The following is an 18,502-nucleotide window of genomic DNA, read 5'->3' as shown; positions in this document are numbered from 1 at the left end:
TGTTGAACCATTGCCAACTCGTTATCCTCTATCATGCGGGAGGTGTTTCTCCTCGTGCCAACCATACCAAAGCTTTACCAACCACCAAGATTCATTATTACTCATGCCAAGTTTGTGGCCTCACACACATACATATGTAACCAACTCATCATATACAAGTCATGTAGAGATCATGCCAACTTTCATACCGAACCCATCATTTGTAATTTAGGAATCATACTACTTATACCTCATACCCCATTATATACATACCACTCATCATACATTCATACCCAACCAAAAAAAACCATCCAGGAACAACAAACATCCAAAAACACAGCACTGTCTCGCCCAGCACCTCGCCCAGGCTGAGGGATCTCGCTCAGGCGAGACAATCTCGCTCAGGCAAGTCCTCCACCGCCTAAGCGAGGGCTCAAAAGGAGTAAGAAAGCAATGCGGGATCTCGCTTAGGCGAGACCCCTCTCGCCTGGGCGAGTTGTCTGCTCGCTCAAAACACACTCTGGTCGCCTGGGCGACCACTCGCGCAGAAAACCCTGGGCGAGCCCCTGCACATCTCGCCTGGGCGAGTCGAGCTCGCCTGGGCGAGACTATCAGTGTTCGCCACTGTTCGCACCTGCACAACGCATACCCACGCCCAACAGAGATTTCCAAGCAGTTCATACACCCATAGCAGTACACAAACTCAAGCAAACCACAACTCACAACGATACAAGACAAAACACATCACACGAAGAGGGTCTAGCTTCCCGTACCTGGAGGAAGGGTCAACGGAAGTCCTGGTAGTACGGTAGCTAGCACTGCTGTCCCGAGAACTACTAAGGAGCTGGAAAACAGTGGGGGAACAGAACAAAGGGGAATTTGTTACGAAGACCTGACTGGACTTAATGCCAAGGAAAAGTACATACAAGCTAGAAGGGCACTTACGCGGAGTAGGAACTGGTCTGAGCTAGCTCGAAAGGAACCTTAGGCAGAACCCTAGCAGAGCGTTCTGTGAGGGGTAAGGAGAGTGACGGCTGCTGGATCTGTGAGAATGAGTGTGAGTGTGAGATTAGGGCAACAAGGAAGCTTTTATCCTATGGGCCGGCCTTTAGGCCCAATACTGTAGGGCAACCCACTAATTTTTAGGGCAGGAATAAAATGGGGCCTTACAGAAAAAATGAGAGAAAAAAAAAGAGACAAAAAATGATAAAAGTACATTGGGCTGGGCTTATGATTGAGGGTTGAGTCATTCACTTTTTGTGAAGATGTAATTTCATGTCATTAAATATTCATGAGAAACTAGTTTAAAAATCAATGCAAACTTCTGAATTGTCTTACTAACGAGGAGAGTATGTTAAATGGAGAACTACCATACAATTTATATTCTGATGATATGTTATAATATATAACTTTTTTATAAATATATTTTAAAATGTCCTTTTTTATATTTTCTTACTTAAATTTGTTATTAAATTTTAGAAATATTTATTTGAAAAAAATATATTAAAAAATAAAATAAAAAACAAAATTTAGATGTATTAAGGTATATATATATATATATATATATATATATATATATATAACAAATAATTATTTAGTAATGTTATTAAAATCCATGTTATTTGAGTCTTCTGGATCTTATTATGCGCATAAATTAGCATACTTTTTTGTTTGAATTAAACACATTAGGTGTGATATTTAGTTTTTTACAATAAAAAATAAATAATATAATGTTATGTTATTGTATAATTTGATATTATTTCTATTTTTATAGAATAATTATTCCATAATTAATTATATTTTTTTTAAGTTTAAGTTATATTCTTCCTTGTTAAAAGTTTAATTAAAGAAACTTTGTAATTTAATATACCTCAAGTTAATTTGTTCTGTCTTCCCCATCAAAACAACTAGCATCTCTTTTTTTCATCATTTATGCGAAAATTGCACCTATTAAAGCAACTAAAAGAATTATTGAAATTAGTTCAAATGGAAGAAAAAAATCTATTGATAAATGAATTCCAATTTGTTGACTAGTACTTATCAAATCTTGCTCTAAAATCTGATTGGGTCTTGTCGTCCAAAAAATTCCGTGCCATGATGTCTCTAGAATAGTAGTTATTTGTGAAAGAAAGATACTGGTACAAACCATCAAAGTAATTCCATCCCCAACGGTCCAAACACGAAAATTTTGGTAATAGTCCGAACCATTCATAAACATCACAGCAAATATTATTAAAACATTTATAGCGCCCACATAAATAAGTAGCTGTGAGGCAGCTACGAAATGGGAGTTTGATAAAATATAAAATAAAGATCTTACCCTCAACTCATCTTACACTTAAATAAACTATCAAGGGAATACGAACACTTATGTAAATGTGTTAATGCCTCATTTTCATCCATAATTAAACAAACGAGTAAGGGATACAAATAACGATGTAAATGTTCAAATAATCAGGCATTACTTTATTTACTTGGTGTAGTGAAGTATTTAGTTGACCATGAAATGCAAAGACCACTATAAAAGAAAGGTTCATTAAAAGAATTTAATGTTAGAATTTTATATATTGTTTCATATTTAAATAAAATTTTATTTATTTATTTTTGTATTGTTGGTCATTCCCAAAGACTTAATATTTTCATATAATTAGAGTGTTAGATCTAGTACTTACGATATATTATATTTTTGTTTAACTTTACCGTGTAAAACTGATTTTCTCATAATTAAGTATTTAGAAGTGTTAGATAATTTTTCGCTCTTACCCAAAATATTTTCTAATATTTGGAATTATTATGTCAACCAAACTAATTGAAATTGAAATAAAATACGACATCAAAATTTGTACACGTCATGAATTTAGAAAAATATTTCCTAATATTTGGAATTATTATGTCAACCAAACTAATTGAAATAAAATACGACATCAAAATTTGTAAATTTAATGAACTTATGGGAAACAAACATACAGCGGGCTGGTTTTAACCAAAATTTGTTATAGAATCAAAATAATATATTTAAATTTATACATTTAATATTATTATTATTAATTTAATAAAAATGTACATAATTTAGTATATTTATAATTATAAAGAAATAACACATATTTCACTATAAAAATAATTGTTTTTAGTAGGATTGCAACTTACCTGAAGAACCAGCGTAACTAATAGATTATTGGAAGTTTTTGACGACCCTTGAGAAAACGCAACTTGTCTGGGGTTTTAAAATCACATATTAATCTTTAGCTTGACAAACCTTTACTTGATTTTCGTCTCTGAACCACACGAGTTCTTTATTTAGGTTAGTGTTCACAAAGGATTTACATTTACAACTAATCAATCGGGGGTTTTAGGAGAAGATTTTATGCAAAGTGTGATAATCTAACATTACAACTCATCACCAGCACCAGTAACACAAGTTTCTCTTAGCGAGAGAGGGAAAACGAAATTGAATGAGATGAAATTGAAAGAGCAGTGACACGAGATTGAAAGCAAGGAGAACAATGCTTCATCTTCCTCCTAGACATTGAGATATGAAATCAGATAAATAAAATCAGAGAGAAGAAATCATATATGAAATCAGAGAGAAGAATGTTGAAAGGCACGCAGAGATGAGGGAATGAGGGCGAACAAGAGCCAAAACTGCTTTTAGGGTTTTTAAGCGAAAATAAAAATAATAAATTGGAAATCTAAATTTTATTGGGGATTTCTTGAAAATACATGATACTTAAAGGAGGGTTTCTAAAACCTCCATTATTTTTATGTCTTAGTCAAGGTTATTATAACCTCAATTAATAAACCTTTACTATTTTTTTTTTGTAGTGTCTATTTTTTTTTTTTGTAGTGTCAAAAGGATTACCTATCACTTTTCATATTTTTGAATTCATAAATAATTGAATATAATTAAAATTTTCAGCTATTTTTATTTCAATGTAAATAATCATATTATCTGCAAAATATTCATCTTCCATTTTATTAATGTGCGTAGGTTTATTCAAAAGTCTTCACAAGCTTTCATTTCATTGTTACATGATAAACAACTATATTGTCTTGTATACCTATTTAAAAAAGAAGTTTAAGACTTAAAAAATGATCTAATTATAATTGCGAGACATAATTACTAACAAAAATGATCTAATCATAATCAAGTCATAATTAAAAATCAGCTACGAAAAATCACATAATACATTACTTGTTCTATTATATTCATAAAAATAAATATACAAAATGGTCGTGCGATAAAAATTGTGAGGAAATGGTGCTATTAAATTTAGACTGTACAATTAAACCTTGTTAAAGAAAATAAAAACAAGGCAAACGGGGGAAGGTGAAATAAAAGCAAAAATTGGTAGTATTATATAGACTTTATAAATATGTCGTCAATGATTTTTTTTATTTGTTTGTAAATTTGTCGAAAATCAATTTTTTTGAAAATTCATAAATTAGTTGGTAAATTCATTAGTAATTGTATTTTTAAATTTTTTTGATAATTCTATCGATAATTTTTCGATAATTCTATCGATAAATTCGTATGTTATTTTTCTTCTGAATTTTGATGAAATATTTGTTGTAAATTAAATGAAAATATTTGATGAAATGTTTAGTATAAATTAAGTAGAAAGTCAGAATAAGGAGATAAAAGAGAAAGAGAAAGAGAATTTGGAAAGGAAAGTTGTCACTTGAGAACATATACATTAGGAGTGTCAAAATACGCCGGCCCATAACTTAAAAAACGGGTTGAAGATTGGAACTCGTCTCGCATCTGAACGAAGTAACCCTAAAAAGATAATGGTATACAATCAAGTAAAGTAACCCTAATTTCATAGACAAAATTAGTGCAAAAATATTCAAGTGCATAAACGAAGTACACAATTATAAGATCAGGGAATCTGAATCTCAACTAAACCACAAATTGAACCAAATACAAAATCAATCTCAATCTCAAACAATAGATTAAACCAAATCAAATTCTCAGTCTTGATTCACTAAGCCATTTCACACCAGAAGAGGAACCAAAATCGAAAGAGGAGGAATTGAAGTCGAAACAGGAAGAATCGAAATCGAAATAAAATGAGGGAGAGAAACGAACCAATAGTGGCCGAAACCTCTGGCCCTAACCTCTGATTTGAGAAGATGGGACTTGTCGTCGCGTCGCGGGTATGTGAGGTGGATGTTGTGGTATGGGTTTGCTTGCGTTTGTCTCTTTCGCCTACATATTTGTCTCTCTCGTCTGCGTCTTATTTCTCTTACTAAATGGCTTTTCATTATTCGCGAAATTGCGGGTTGACGAGCTGACTCACCTATAACTCGACGGGTTGGTGGACTAGACAAATCGAGCTATTTCCCTTTAGGTGTATGAGTGACCCCTTTTTGGTTGTGTTTATGCGGTCAGTCACTTCAAGTCACTTCAGTGACCCCTTTTTGTGTTATGGTTATGCGGTCAGTCATTCTGAACCATCGGCTCTGATACCATTCTTGGATTGTATTTTTACGTCATATGAGTTAATGGTTTTAGACATTGGGACGTCATATGGGTTATGGTTATAAACATTGGGAGATTGTGGTTCCATATGGTTATATAACATTAGTCTTACACATATAAAGTATTTGACACCACTTTTACACCAAAATCTTAAGGCAATGGTATTATAGGTCTTTAATCTTATATAGTGTTTAACTTTTTCTTTTCTATCTAATGTGAAACTTTAACTCACACTTAAACTATTCCCAACGATCAAATGATAAGTTCGAAAAGTTAACCCAACATGCTTGATTATAGTCATGCTTGATTATAGTCGGACCAGCAAGTTGGTCCATGAGGTCCATTTGACATGCTAATATATACTGAAATATCATTTTTTTTTTCTTAAAACAAATACAAATATACGATAAAATATACACAAGGAGTAGATAATGAGAAAGATTTCAGGAATTAAAACAAGTAAAAATATTTAAAAAATAGTTATATAATCAATGAACAAGAAAGAAAAAATAAAAGCGATCAAATTTAATGTCTTCATTACGATACATGATTACATTTTGTAATAATATAGATGTAGATAATTTATAGCCACAGATACTACATGTAGAAATGTGATGGGTGTGGGAGCAGCCGCTGCTCCCACATTGTTCATGGAGGATCCTTGACTGAGAGAGAGGTTGGGGTTCCCGGCAAAGGCGTTATCGGTGAACGCCGAAAACTGCCCCCCAGTAGGAAGCTTGCCGTTGAAATTGTTGAAGGAGAAGTCCACCGTCACCAAGCTACTCATCAACCCAATCTCCTCAGGGACTCGCCCTGTCAAATGGTTTCTAGAAACATTCAAAAGGCCCAAGCTTGTGAGCTTCTTTATGCCCTTGGGAATCTCCCCGACCAGCATGTTCCTGCTGAGGTCAATAAAATGGAGTGAAACACAGTCAATCAGCATCGTGGGGATTGCGCCCGTGAGATTGTTGCCGCTTATGTTGACGGTGGTCAGCACCGGTGAGACAAAAACCCCCGCCGGGATTTCTCCGACCAACTCGTTGGCGTCGAGTGAGAGTGTCTGCAGCGCCCTCAAGTTCTTCAACGCCGGTGGAATTCTCCCCGTCAGTAAGTTGTTGGAAAGCGTGAGAATCCCGAGAGAGTCGCCGGAAATCTCGGGAGGCAGTTCGCCGTTGAAACGGTTGTTGGCGAGCTCGATTATAGCGACGGATGGCAGTTTGAAAATTCCCGACGGAATGACGCCGCTAAGGTAGTTATTGGAGGCTCTGATCTTGAGGAGAGACTTGCAGTTTCCAATGTCATCGGGGATTGGACCGTGGAAGAAGTTATCGGTGATGACGAAGGTTTGTAACCTCCCACTCTTGCACAAACCCGGAGGGATCAACCCAGTGAAATGATTGCTCGTGACGTCGAAGAATTTTAACTTACTGTTTTGGCCCAGGTTTTGAGGAAGCGCGGCGGAGAAGTTGTTCTCCCAGAGCTGCAGCGTTTCCAGCTTCGGAAGCTCGCCGACGAAGGACGGAACAATGCCGTATAGGTCGTTGTGAAACAAGTTCAGTAGAGTGAGGTTTCTGAGCTGAGAGAAGCTGTCCGGGATTCCTTCGGTGAGGCCGTTGAAGGAAAAATCCAGATACAAGAGGCTCGTCATCGCAGAGAGTTCCGACGGAATGGTTCCTGTGAGGTTGTTCATCTGCAAGAACAACGTCTCCAGGTTCTTCAAACTACTCAGACTCGGTGGAATCTCGCTGCTGAGGTTGCAGCTAGAGAGGTCAAGGTATTTCAGTGATTCCATGGCTCCGAACTCCGGCGGGATCCCACCTTCGTAAGCGTTGTTGTATCCGAGTTTTAGATACTTCAGCGTCTTCAACCGAGACAAACTCTTGGGAATCTTCCCCGACAAACTGTTGGTGCTTAAGCTCAAAAACTCCAAGCTCTCAAACTCCGAGTAACTCTCCGGTATGCTGCCGGAAAAGTAATTTCCGTCGAGCTTGAGGTAGCGGAGTTTCTCCAGTTTCACGAATTCCACCGGAAGCGGTCCGGTGAAGTTGTTGTCGTAGGCGTCGAGGGCCTCGAGTTGGGTCATGGGAAGAACGATTTGGCCGGGGAAATTGCCGGAGAAGGTGTTGTGAGAGATGTGTCAGGTTTTACATGGAGGGGGTTTCACTAGGGAGAACAACACCAATGAGATCTGAGCCTAACCACATAAGACACTGACACCACTCTCAACCCAAAACCTTAAGGCAATGGGTTTATGGGCCTTGATCCTTATATGGTGCTCTACTTTCTCAATTCTGGTCAATGTGGGACTTAGACTCACACTTGGATTCCTAACATTCTCCCCCTCAAGGGTGAGTCCCTTCAACCCCATTGGTACACTCCCCCTCCAGCGGAAGCTGCCCAACCACGAGTACTCCTTTTCTGTCCTTTTCTGTACCGCCGTTCTTTCTTAACGGGACACGCTTTACCTGACCCACACTGTCAGGAAGACTTTCGATACTAGGACCATACTGCACTCGTCTGAGCCGGTATTAACCATCGGCTCTGATACCACTTGTTAGGTTTTACAGAGGGGGTTTCACCGGGGAGAACAACACCAATGAGACCTGAGCCTAACCACATAAGACATTGACACCACTCTCAACCCAAAACCTTAAGGCAATGGGTTTATGGGTCTTGATTCTTATATAGTGCTCTACTTTCTCATTTCTGGTCAATGTGGGACTTAGACTCACACTTGGATTCCTAACAATCTCTCCCTCAAGGGTGAGTCCCTTCAACCACATTGGTACACTCCCCCTCCAGCGGAAGCATTCCCAACCACGAGTACCCCTTCTCGTACCGCCGTTCATCTTAACGGGACACGCTTACCTGGAACCCTTAACTGGGACTCTTGCCAGGAAGACTTTCGATACTAGGACCATACTGGTACTGCACTCGTCTAAGCCGGCATTAACCATCGGCTCTGATACCACTCTGATGGGGAAAACAACAACAAACAATATACCAGAGAATGCAGCGGATATAATTTCCCCTAACTTGCAAGAATCTATGAGGAGCAATAATCAAAGAGCAGCAATAATAAATCACCAAAAGCACAAATAAAGGCACCAAGATTTTTAACGTGGAAAACCCCTCAAATCAAGGGTAAAAACCACGAGTCGTCCAGACCAAAGAAATAGCTTCACTATGATCAACAAGAGTACAAAAGAGTCTCAATCAATAGCACAAATTAGTGCCAACACCCAACCAAATAACAAAGCAACAAAGCTTTCAAATAGAGAAGAACAAGAGAGGAAAACCTCTACAAATCACTGCTGCAGTGCGAAATTAATATCTCCCAACTCAGACCTCGTATCAAAGATCCGACCGGTCAGAATGAAGAGCAATGAGTTCCGAACCTGCTGTAAAAATTTCAGCCCGATCCAACGGTGAACGAATCCGCAGCGCCGAATTTACTGCGACAGCTCTATGAAAAACGTGAACAGAATTTTCCCTCTACCTCTCCCTCTATGTGTTAGGGCTTTCAGTGTGTTCTTACTCTATTGTTCTGCCTCTCTCTTTATTTTATAGCCTCCTCTCCACTAGGTTTAAGTGAGACATGGGCTTCTCAAATTTTGGGCCTTTTCTCCACATAGGAAGGGAGCCCAATACCCAACAAGATGTTGAGGAGCTTGAGGGAAGTGAGGGCAGCAAGCTCCTTGGGGAGCTCGCCGGTGAGGTTGTCCTGCGAGATGGTTAGGTTTTGGAGTTTGTCGAACTGTCCAATCTCCGGCGGAAGGTGGCCGAAGAGTGAAACGGAGGAGACGTTGATGGCAACGACTCGAAGGTCTTGGTCGCATTCGACGCCAGAAAATGAACAGTGCGCGGAAAGCGAGGCGGAAAACTTCCAGTCGCTGAGCGCATCGTCTTTGGCTTTGTGTCCCTTCATGGAGTCCTTCATCTTCAGCAACGCATCCATGTCACTGAACGATGAACAAGTCATCATGCGGAACCATACGAAGGAAACAAAAAACAGTATCTTTGTCATGTCTCTCTTTCTTCTTTCTACCACACTCCTCCTACTGCATGCACCTTCTATTATTTGTAGATATGAAGTAACATCCAAAATTAGAGAGGAAATCGAAAAAAGAAAAGGAAAAATTACGTCTTGAAACTGAGACCGTCTACTTTAGTAAGATATTTTTTTGTCAAATTACGATAAGTGAAAGTGAGTTCTGAAAAGAAGAAACAAAGCAGGGGTGAAAAAACCAGAAGGAAAAGAAGGAGAGAAAATCAAAAGCAGGAACGAAAAACACAGATGACTAGGAAAATTCAAACTTTGAAGAAAGGAGAAACATAAAGAGAATGCTTGTCTTCAATTCTTTTTTTTTTCAAAGGTTGTGTCATGGCTAATTCAGTCTCAAACAAATAAAGGATATTTTTTGGTGGACCCCGATGTTGAGAGACAAAAATTATACTCTCATAGTATGTAAATATTTTACAATTTATTCTAATAATATAATAATATATTAATAATTTATATTAAAGTATAAAAAAATATATAATTAAAATATTGATATATTGAATTGTTAAAAATTGTCTTTTTTTTAATAGCGTGATATTTTCCTTTTAATATTTTTTTATATCTAATTGTAGATGATATATATATATATATATATATATATATATATATATATATATATATATATATATGTGTGTGTGTGTGTGTGTGTTTTGTCGTTTACATCTTACTGTTGTTGAACTTATTATTTTGTGAGAAATAGCATTCTAGTAATCACTTAACAATCCATTTTTAAAACTAATATGGTTATTAAAAAAAAATTAGTAAAGAAAAGGACAAAATAAAAAATAAAATAGTGAATATAAAAGGGAAGTTAAAATTTATAGAAACAAATATATAATTTTTTTAAAAATACCATACATTAAAAGAAATTGGGGCCAAAGCTTCTCTAATAACAAGAAGTTCCGCCACTTATTATAATTAAGGTTTTCTTAATATAGAGATCATAATATCAAAATTTTCTTTACTATTTAATTTATTTATTATTTTCATTATTGTGTTGATTAAATCATATTTAAAAAAGTAATAACTCTAAAAGGTCTTCAAACTCCGCATGATTTCTCTCCAAATAGTCTTATACTCATTTCATTCAATAGCTTTGGAGCAGAGACTAATAGTCAAATTAATAAAATGTTTACCAAACACAATTTTTTTATTCGAATGTAACCAAATAAAATTGATGACAGATAGTAATACCTTGTAATAAAAGCTATAGAAAAGAAAATTATATACTTTTTATCGAATATCGCAGATTTTTTTTTCCCTTCTCTATTTTATTATGAATTTGCTTCTAAATGGAAAAAAACAAAAATTGTCGAGAAGTATTTCTCCGACTACATAATGGATGTTATAATGTTCCAACCAAGAAAATCTCTAAGACAAAAGGTTTAGAGGGGGATTTTTTTCAAGTAAATGTGTATAAAGTTAAATATTTTTTATAAGACTAAAGTATTCTTACATTTTTTTATGTGTATTAGGTGGCCATGCACTTCACGAATTTTATTAAGTCAAAGATGCAGTTTATATATTCCTGACATTGTGAGGTTTTAAGCTTTTCATTTGGAATGGAACAAAAGTCACTTTACGTAATTCAGCAAATTAAAAAAATTAATAAAAATAAAAGAAGTTTCATCAATGTGATAATTATTGCCATGGAAAAGCCAAAGCATCAGTTCTCTGTTTAAGTTGTTCTGTCAACAATCAAGCACTATACAAATTGCAGAATCTTATTCTATTTGTTTCACATTATTCATTTCAATTGGTTCCGCACCAAACATTTCCACTTAAACTCCATTGTCTTAATTGAAGAGGAGAGTTAGATTCCACCTCAATTATAAATAAATCAAATTTTATATAAATAGAGATAATTTTTAATGTATAAGTCAATTTTTAATTTTAAATTTATATGACCTAAAAGCATTTGTGATTCTTCATTTATAGTCTTTTTATTTTTATTTCTATTTTTCTCAATTTGATTTTTTATATTTTTTAAATAATTTAATGCGATCCCTATGTTAAATTAATATAACCGTTAGTCATCTCATTTTGTTTTAGATTAAACAATAAACACATTAAAAATGAATAACTATATTAACAAAACATCATTTTAAAAATAAGTATTCTAAAATATCACGTTGAGTAAAAACAAATAAAAAAACAAATATTACAAATATAGGAAGAACAAAGTTTATATAACTTATATTAAAATTTATTATAGGGAAAGTTGTTAAATTTACTTAGACCTATTATATCATTTGTTATCAAGTTACCCTTAAATCATTTATAGATATCTAATCTCATATTTATCCTTTAACATGTCTTTTCTTTCTTCTTTTTTTTTCTTTGTTTTTTACAATGTCCAGATTCTCACACAGTGATGCTTCAAAAAAGAGCTTCATGCCAGTGATCATAAAATTTCTGCGATTAGAATTAAATGATTAACATGCATCATCCACGTTTAAATTTAAAACCATGTTGCAGCTTGATTGCATGCACCTTTTCTAGGTTATGCAAAGTTTCATTATATATGATAATTAAATATGAAAAGAATGGCAACATAATTATTAGTTCAACTAGCCATTATTTTCATTCTTTTACATCCTTTAAATTTTAATTATTGTGATTAAAAAAAAGTTAGAAAATTAATGTATAAATTATGAAATTCTTTAAGTAATAAATTTATATAAAAAAACTAAATAGAATATATTATATACTTCAAGGATTTCCTAACTACTCTTTTCTTGATTTAGTTCAATTATTAGAATGCTAAGAAAGTTAAATAAATTGGAAAATCCTTAATTACAAAATTCTTTCTTGATTTATATCGCATAAAATAAATTAGAAATGCTTCAAAGTAACAATTATTAAAAAAATACAATTATGGAAATAACAGAATTATGTGTATGTGTAAATAATAAATAAACTATAAATTCTTCCAGCTAGAAATTTATATGTAAAATATAAAATGAAATAATATGATGCAAAAGAATGGTAAAAGATAAAAAAATTATAATTTGAGGTAACAAAATTATTACCAAAAGGATATAAAATTTGAGTTACATATAAAATAAAGCAAAATCGATAAGATACCTTCTGATATTTCTTCGTTGCTGTCACCAAGATAAAACCATATTACATTTTTTTCAACCCAAAGAAACATAGAAACATGACAGCACTAGATTAGTTAATTATTCTATAAGCAGTGTCCCGTAATAAATTAAACATGTACCGTTACACTAAAACAAACTTTCATTAAATGATATTTTAGGTTTCATGTATCTTACAACTAAGATTTGTGAATAAAAATTTTTAAATAATTGTCTTGATTTTGTTACGGTGAAAAACATTTTTAATTGAAGTTTTATATGTTGATAATATGAGTAAAAGAGTAGGTGGTTAATTATGAATCGTTCGAAAAGAACAATATCCAAACATTCATTAGAGAATTTAAGAAAGATAAAAATATAGGAGCGGTAACTGAAGTAAAACCAAAAACCTCTGTATGAACAAGCTAGTTAAGATTTTGGGATAGCAAAACCAAAGATGCTGTAAGAAGCCCTGCACATATAACCTACCACAGAAAGGAGCGACTATGTGAAAATAGCATTACACCATCTTCGATGATTCACAAACATAATTGCATCAAATTATCCACTCAAGTCCGGAAAAAAGGAATGTATCCCATTAAAAAATAATAAGGATGTATATAAGGCTACAAGTTGCATAAAAATGAAAACAAAAATTTTACCGAACAAACTACCGACCTGCCAGAAGTATACAAAAATGGTTGTCATTCACCACAGATGACTACACCGCTATTACACTTTAGTCCTCAGTTTTCTTTTTTTTCCCTTTCTTCTTGCTTGGCATTTCAGCAGATTCTTCTTGCTCTGCCTGCTTTTTCCTCTTTTTCTTCTTCTCTCCTGCATTCGACTCCTCATTCCCATTCTGCACCTCAGCACTCTCACTAGCCTCCTTCCTTTTCTTCTTCTTTTCTTTCTTCACAACTTCAGGTTCTGCCTCCTCAGCAACATTTCCATCAGCTTGAGCAGTTGCATCCTCTTCATTTTTATTACCCTTCTTTTTCTTCTTTTCCTTCTTTTCTTTCTTTTTATCAGCAACAGAAGCCTCTTGTGTATCCTCATCCATGGCAGAATTGATTTGCCCAATAACAGAATCAGCCGCAGTATTATATGTCTACAAGTAAACAACAATCAGCATAAACAGAACAATAAATGTAAAGTATTAGCAAAACCAAAAAGAACAAGAAACAGACCTTAGCCGGCGTTATCAGTCCTCCCGCTCCTTTCTTTCTGTCCTTATCATAAGCTTCTATCTTCGGTTTTCCCTTAGCAGAACCAGCAAAACGGCCCAACTCTTTGCCTTCAAGGTTCCTCAATCTCGCCTCAAGCTAAACAAAAAACTTGTTAAAAGTTTAAAAGGATAAAAAAAAGGGAAGAATAAATACATAAACAAAATATAAATTGTACCTTCGCTCTGTTCTCCAATCCCATCGTGTTGTCTTGGCCATCTCCAAGTGCGTCACACCTAATAGCCAATGCTGTCTTTGCAGCAAGTGACCGAGAAATTTTGCCCTTGAACTTTGCAGCTGCCTGACCAATCAAGGATGCATGGTATATAAGACCATACTTGGGAGTAGCATGCTTAGTCTTCAGAGCCCTGAAAAGAGCCTTCTCAGCACCAAGAATCTGCACAGTGCTACCAGGCTGCTTGGCAAGATTTAATAAGCTACCACCATGGGCAATGAGGCGAGCACCAACAAGCTCCCCAACCATCGCAGTCAAATTGGGTGCAATGGTGTTCATCCTACTCTTTAGATAATCATAGAGTTGTGCCCTGTATTCCGAAAGAGCCAAAACCTGATCACAGAGTTCCCTAATATTTGCTAAATCAAGCTCCCCGATTTCGGTTCCCATAGATATTACAGATGCCTCCTTAAGTTCTGCCTCCACTTCCTCAGACAAAATCTGGGACAAAACAAAAGAAAATAATTAAAATTTATCAAGAAACATAGTTAAAAATAGAAACATCATTTCTCACATAAAGAAGGATGCCTAAAGTGTTCACAAATGGCGTAAAAGTTGAACATTACATATGATTGTGAACATATTGGCTTAAGTACAAAAAATAAATTGGCAGCAATTAACTTAGAGATCATGATTATACCTCAGAGAAATCAAGCTCAGCAGCATTAACACGATCACCCATCAACTTGACTGCCCTTGCATATTGGATGTTATCTTGTATTATTTTAGTAAGTTCAGGGAAATGCCAACCATACCATTCACGAACCCTCATGGCATATGTATTCAACTCTTTATCAAGATCGTCAAGTAAACCAATAGCTTGAACAATCATGGTATCCACCTAAACAAACATCTCGAAGTCAGCAGAGTTACACAATAAAAAATCATTTGCAAATGTAAAAATTTGCATAACCAAAATAAGTTTGTCACACTAGACAAAATCTTGTTTGTACAATCGACATCTGAAAGGCAAAGATTCATCTTATTCCAACTCTAAAGGACTCTTTAAGATGAAATGCTTAAATTGCTACTAAGGTAACAGTTATTCAGACATGTAAAATAAGCAGCCAGTGAAACCACCTAAAGATATGAAACCCTAAAAAATAAGGTCATTGATCGGAAATAGCATGAGCGAGAGAGACAACAAGCAAACTATAAAATCTAAAGACATAATTTGTGGCAAAGATAGGTCTTGATTGGGACATACTTTATTCTTAAAATTTAGGATGTAATAGAGTTTAAATAGAAATATCAGGACAAAAACACTGGAATTAGTTACGAGATAAAAAAAATTAAACTGTTAAGTTAAAACAAACACATTCTAAGAGAAATTACAATTAACACCCGCAAGAATTCATCACTCCACACTATACCAATCTCTCTGTCCACACATTAAAGCCGGAAATTGTTCAAAATTTAATAAACTGTGCACTCCTGTGAGGATTTGGTAACCATTAAAAGTAAGGGATTATGTACATTTCCAGGAAAAAAAGTCCAAAGAGAACGTGTGTAATGTTCCCATACTTTAACAATGTTACTTTCCTCGCATGATATGATTAACAAAAGCTTCACAGCCCTAAGAACACTATCATTATATCCTCATTCCTACCAATCAGTAACAATAATTGGGGAGAATTCTTTGATGAATAGCAGACTAGGACATAACTTCTACATATGAAAAATCTAGAGGATGTCAATATACTTAATAGGAAAACATAATTAAAAATGGTACAAGATCAATTATAACCTCAAGTCCTTATAACCATAAAGTCAACAGAAAATACACCTTATCTGCACTAAACTTCAACTTGTATCTGGATAAGCTATGGGATAAACCCAAGCTCATTGGAGCCATGTCTTGAACAGCAAGACCAGATATGAGTTCAGTTAACTGGTTTCTGACACCTCTCATCAACTCCATGACTGCATTATTGTGAATACAGTCGATTTTCTGAAAGGATCAACAAAACATATTAGTTTACCAATTAATTGAGTGGAACATAAATTATCATATCACATATTCTAATGGGAAATAAGGTGGCCCACCAATTTCTCTTTAATCACATTCCCAAGTTTCGAATCAGCCACACCCAGTGTTTCATTTTCACAATGAACACGCAAGAACTTGCGCAGGCCCTTGCTTGCTTTTCCATCAATTAATAAAGTGGCTGCCTCTAGAGCTTCTGAAGTGTTTTCGAATTTAGAAAATGCTTTCAACTTGACCACCTATATTTGCAGAAATTTATATTAGCTTCACAAGCAATTAAAAAACTTCACCGGAAAATAAAAACTGGATTCGTATAAATAGATTGAACACAGTTTTCACTGTCTCATTGATACCATCAGCAAATAATAGCCAGGGAAAAAATAGGTGACAAGAAAGGCAGAAAAAGGAAAACCTGTCTAGCAGTGTCCGCGCTGGAAAAGTCCTTCCACAAGTCCTACGTTAACAAACAAGTATAAATTAAACCGATTGATCAAAACTACAGAACGTGAGAAATAAAAACAAACGAAATAACATATTAATAATAATACAAACTCAACTACGTTCCAAATTTCAAATGCATGAAAGAGCAAGTAAGAATAAAGAGCAGGAAAATGATTAAAAAATGTGGATCTCAGCAATAGTTTCATGTAAGGCATTTCGTTAAAGTAACATACTAACTGTACTAATCTTTCAAGTTTAATCTAATTTCCGCTTCAGAAATTTCTAAAGATGTAATAGTTTCAATAATTATGACAAAGAAAAATGCATTTCCCCTTCAGAAGCTTACAAGTAAACTAAGAAAATAAAGAAAATCCAACAGAAAACGTTCTACAAAAATAATCAAGCGAAGCATGCTTTAAATTTTCACGACAAAAATGAGGAATGCATACCTCAACTTTTGAAAGCTTGCCTTCATCCAGAACTTTAAACAGGGCAAACCCCGCAGGAGTTTCAAACAACACAAGCATTTTTTTGCTTTGCTCCGATAAACCTGTAAAAAACACCAAACGTTAGTGTAATGAACGGACAAAGGTCAAAAAAGAAGAAGCATGGAACACTTGTAAACATTGACCGAACGAAGTAAACGTTTTTTCTTTTCTGGAAAAGTTACACTAAAGCGTTGATCACCGTAACAAGCACAAGTTACAAGCAAACAGTTAACAACTACATAAAAACCAGGAGTGTAAATCCTAAGTTAAAACTAGTGTTACGGCATGGAAAGAAAAAGAGAGGAAAATGGAAGAAGAATAAAACCTGGAATAGGATTTCGATCCTAGAGAGGGTTTTAGAACATAAACCCTAAGCTAGGGTTGAAGAGAGAAGGTACACGTTGAAGAAGAAGAGGCGGCAGCCAAACAATTTTGGGTTTAGGCATGAAACATATATATTGGGGAAGAATGCTATTATTAATGGGCCCTAATTATTGTCATGACGGCCCATATTTTACTTCACTTATCAATCGGGCTGACCCAATAGCATTGCCCCTCTAGTTTAATTCATTTATTTAATATTTTTAGAGTAAAATGAATTGTTATATATATATAATACATAATATAATTATATATTAAAATTTTGAATTACTCAATAATATTAAAATTTGACTAATATTTTCCGAATTTAAAAAAAATATGTTGAAAAATAAAGTTATTTTTTTGATTTAAATAAAAATATAAATATAAAATATTTCAATTATTTTATTTAAATAAAATATTTTAAAACAAAAAAAAAAACAACTGCAAGTCCTGATTCAAATGTAATAGATTTGAATTTCTTATAATTATTCAAATCTTTATTACAAACACAATCATTGGAAAGAAAAATTTATAACTTAATGGAGTCAGTTTCTACTTGACCTTTAAGTTTACAATCTAAGTAGGATTAGGTGGAGTCAAATTCTAAGTCCATGAAACAATCTGTTTAAAATTTTATTAAATGATAAATATATTTAAAAAATAATAATAAAATTATTTTATTAAAATACATATTTTTATTATAATATATATATTGAATCACTATATTTAAAATTAAAATTAGTTCTATTATTGAAAATTAACATGTGATACTTTATATTTTGTGTATTCAAAAATATTTTTAATTAATTATCTCTTCTCTAAATTAATCTTAATATTAGAAGATAAGAGAGAGAGAAAATAATAAAAATGGATTTTTTCTTCCCTCCATTTACCTTTGTTCGTTTTTTGTCAAACAAAATAATATTTAAATTTTAGTTTTTTCATCCACTTCATTATCTCTCAATCAAACACCGGCTTAAACTACTTACTATAAAACATTAATTTTTTGGAATCAAAGAAACAGATAAATTTTTTTCTTGTTATGATGATATATTATATATTTTCTCTTTTTAATTTCTTTTTATATTGTTATGTTACTTTCATAATATTTACTATTTGATAAAGAATAAATGAAGATAACATATTTTTTTCTTT

General features: G+C 34.0%; 2 protein-coding genes across 2 annotated transcripts; both read right to left on the bottom strand.

The window, feature by feature from the left end:
* Positions 1 to 5,966: 5,966 nt before the first annotated feature.
* LOC114168615 (uncharacterized) lies at positions 5,967 to 9,683 on the bottom strand. The gene is made up of 2 exons (XM_028053501.2): positions 9,123 to 9,683; positions 5,967 to 7,595 (listed from the first exon to the last, which is right to left on the bottom strand). The coding sequence occupies exons 1-2, from the start codon at positions 9,486 to 9,488 to the stop codon at positions 6,012 to 6,014; spliced, it is 1,950 nt and encodes a 649-aa protein (XP_027909302.1). The 5' UTR covers positions 9,489 to 9,683; the 3' UTR covers positions 5,967 to 6,011.
* Positions 9,684 to 13,185: 3,502 nt separating this feature from the next.
* Positions 13,186 to 17,421, bottom strand: LOC114169691 (putative nucleolar protein 5-2). Its single transcript, XM_028054954.2, has 9 exons — positions 17,310 to 17,421; positions 16,946 to 17,046; positions 16,468 to 16,509; positions 16,115 to 16,294; positions 15,855 to 16,019; positions 14,709 to 14,909; positions 14,012 to 14,509; positions 13,798 to 13,932; positions 13,186 to 13,718 (listed from the first exon to the last, which is right to left on the bottom strand). The coding sequence occupies exons 2-9, from the start codon at positions 17,021 to 17,023 to the stop codon at positions 13,347 to 13,349; spliced, it is 1,671 nt and encodes a 556-aa protein (XP_027910755.2). The 5' UTR covers positions 17,024 to 17,046; positions 17,310 to 17,421; the 3' UTR covers positions 13,186 to 13,346.
* Positions 17,422 to 18,502: the final 1,081 nt, after the last annotated feature.

This window comes from Vigna unguiculata, chromosome 11 (genome assembly GCF_037176805.1).
Source record: "Vigna unguiculata cultivar grain cowpea cultivar isolate G323 ecotype 2 chromosome 11, ASM3717680v1, whole genome shotgun sequence".
NCBI lineage: Eukaryota > Viridiplantae > Streptophyta > Magnoliopsida > Fabales > Fabaceae > Vigna > Vigna unguiculata.
This window is presented reverse-complemented; position numbering and strand designations above follow the sequence as displayed.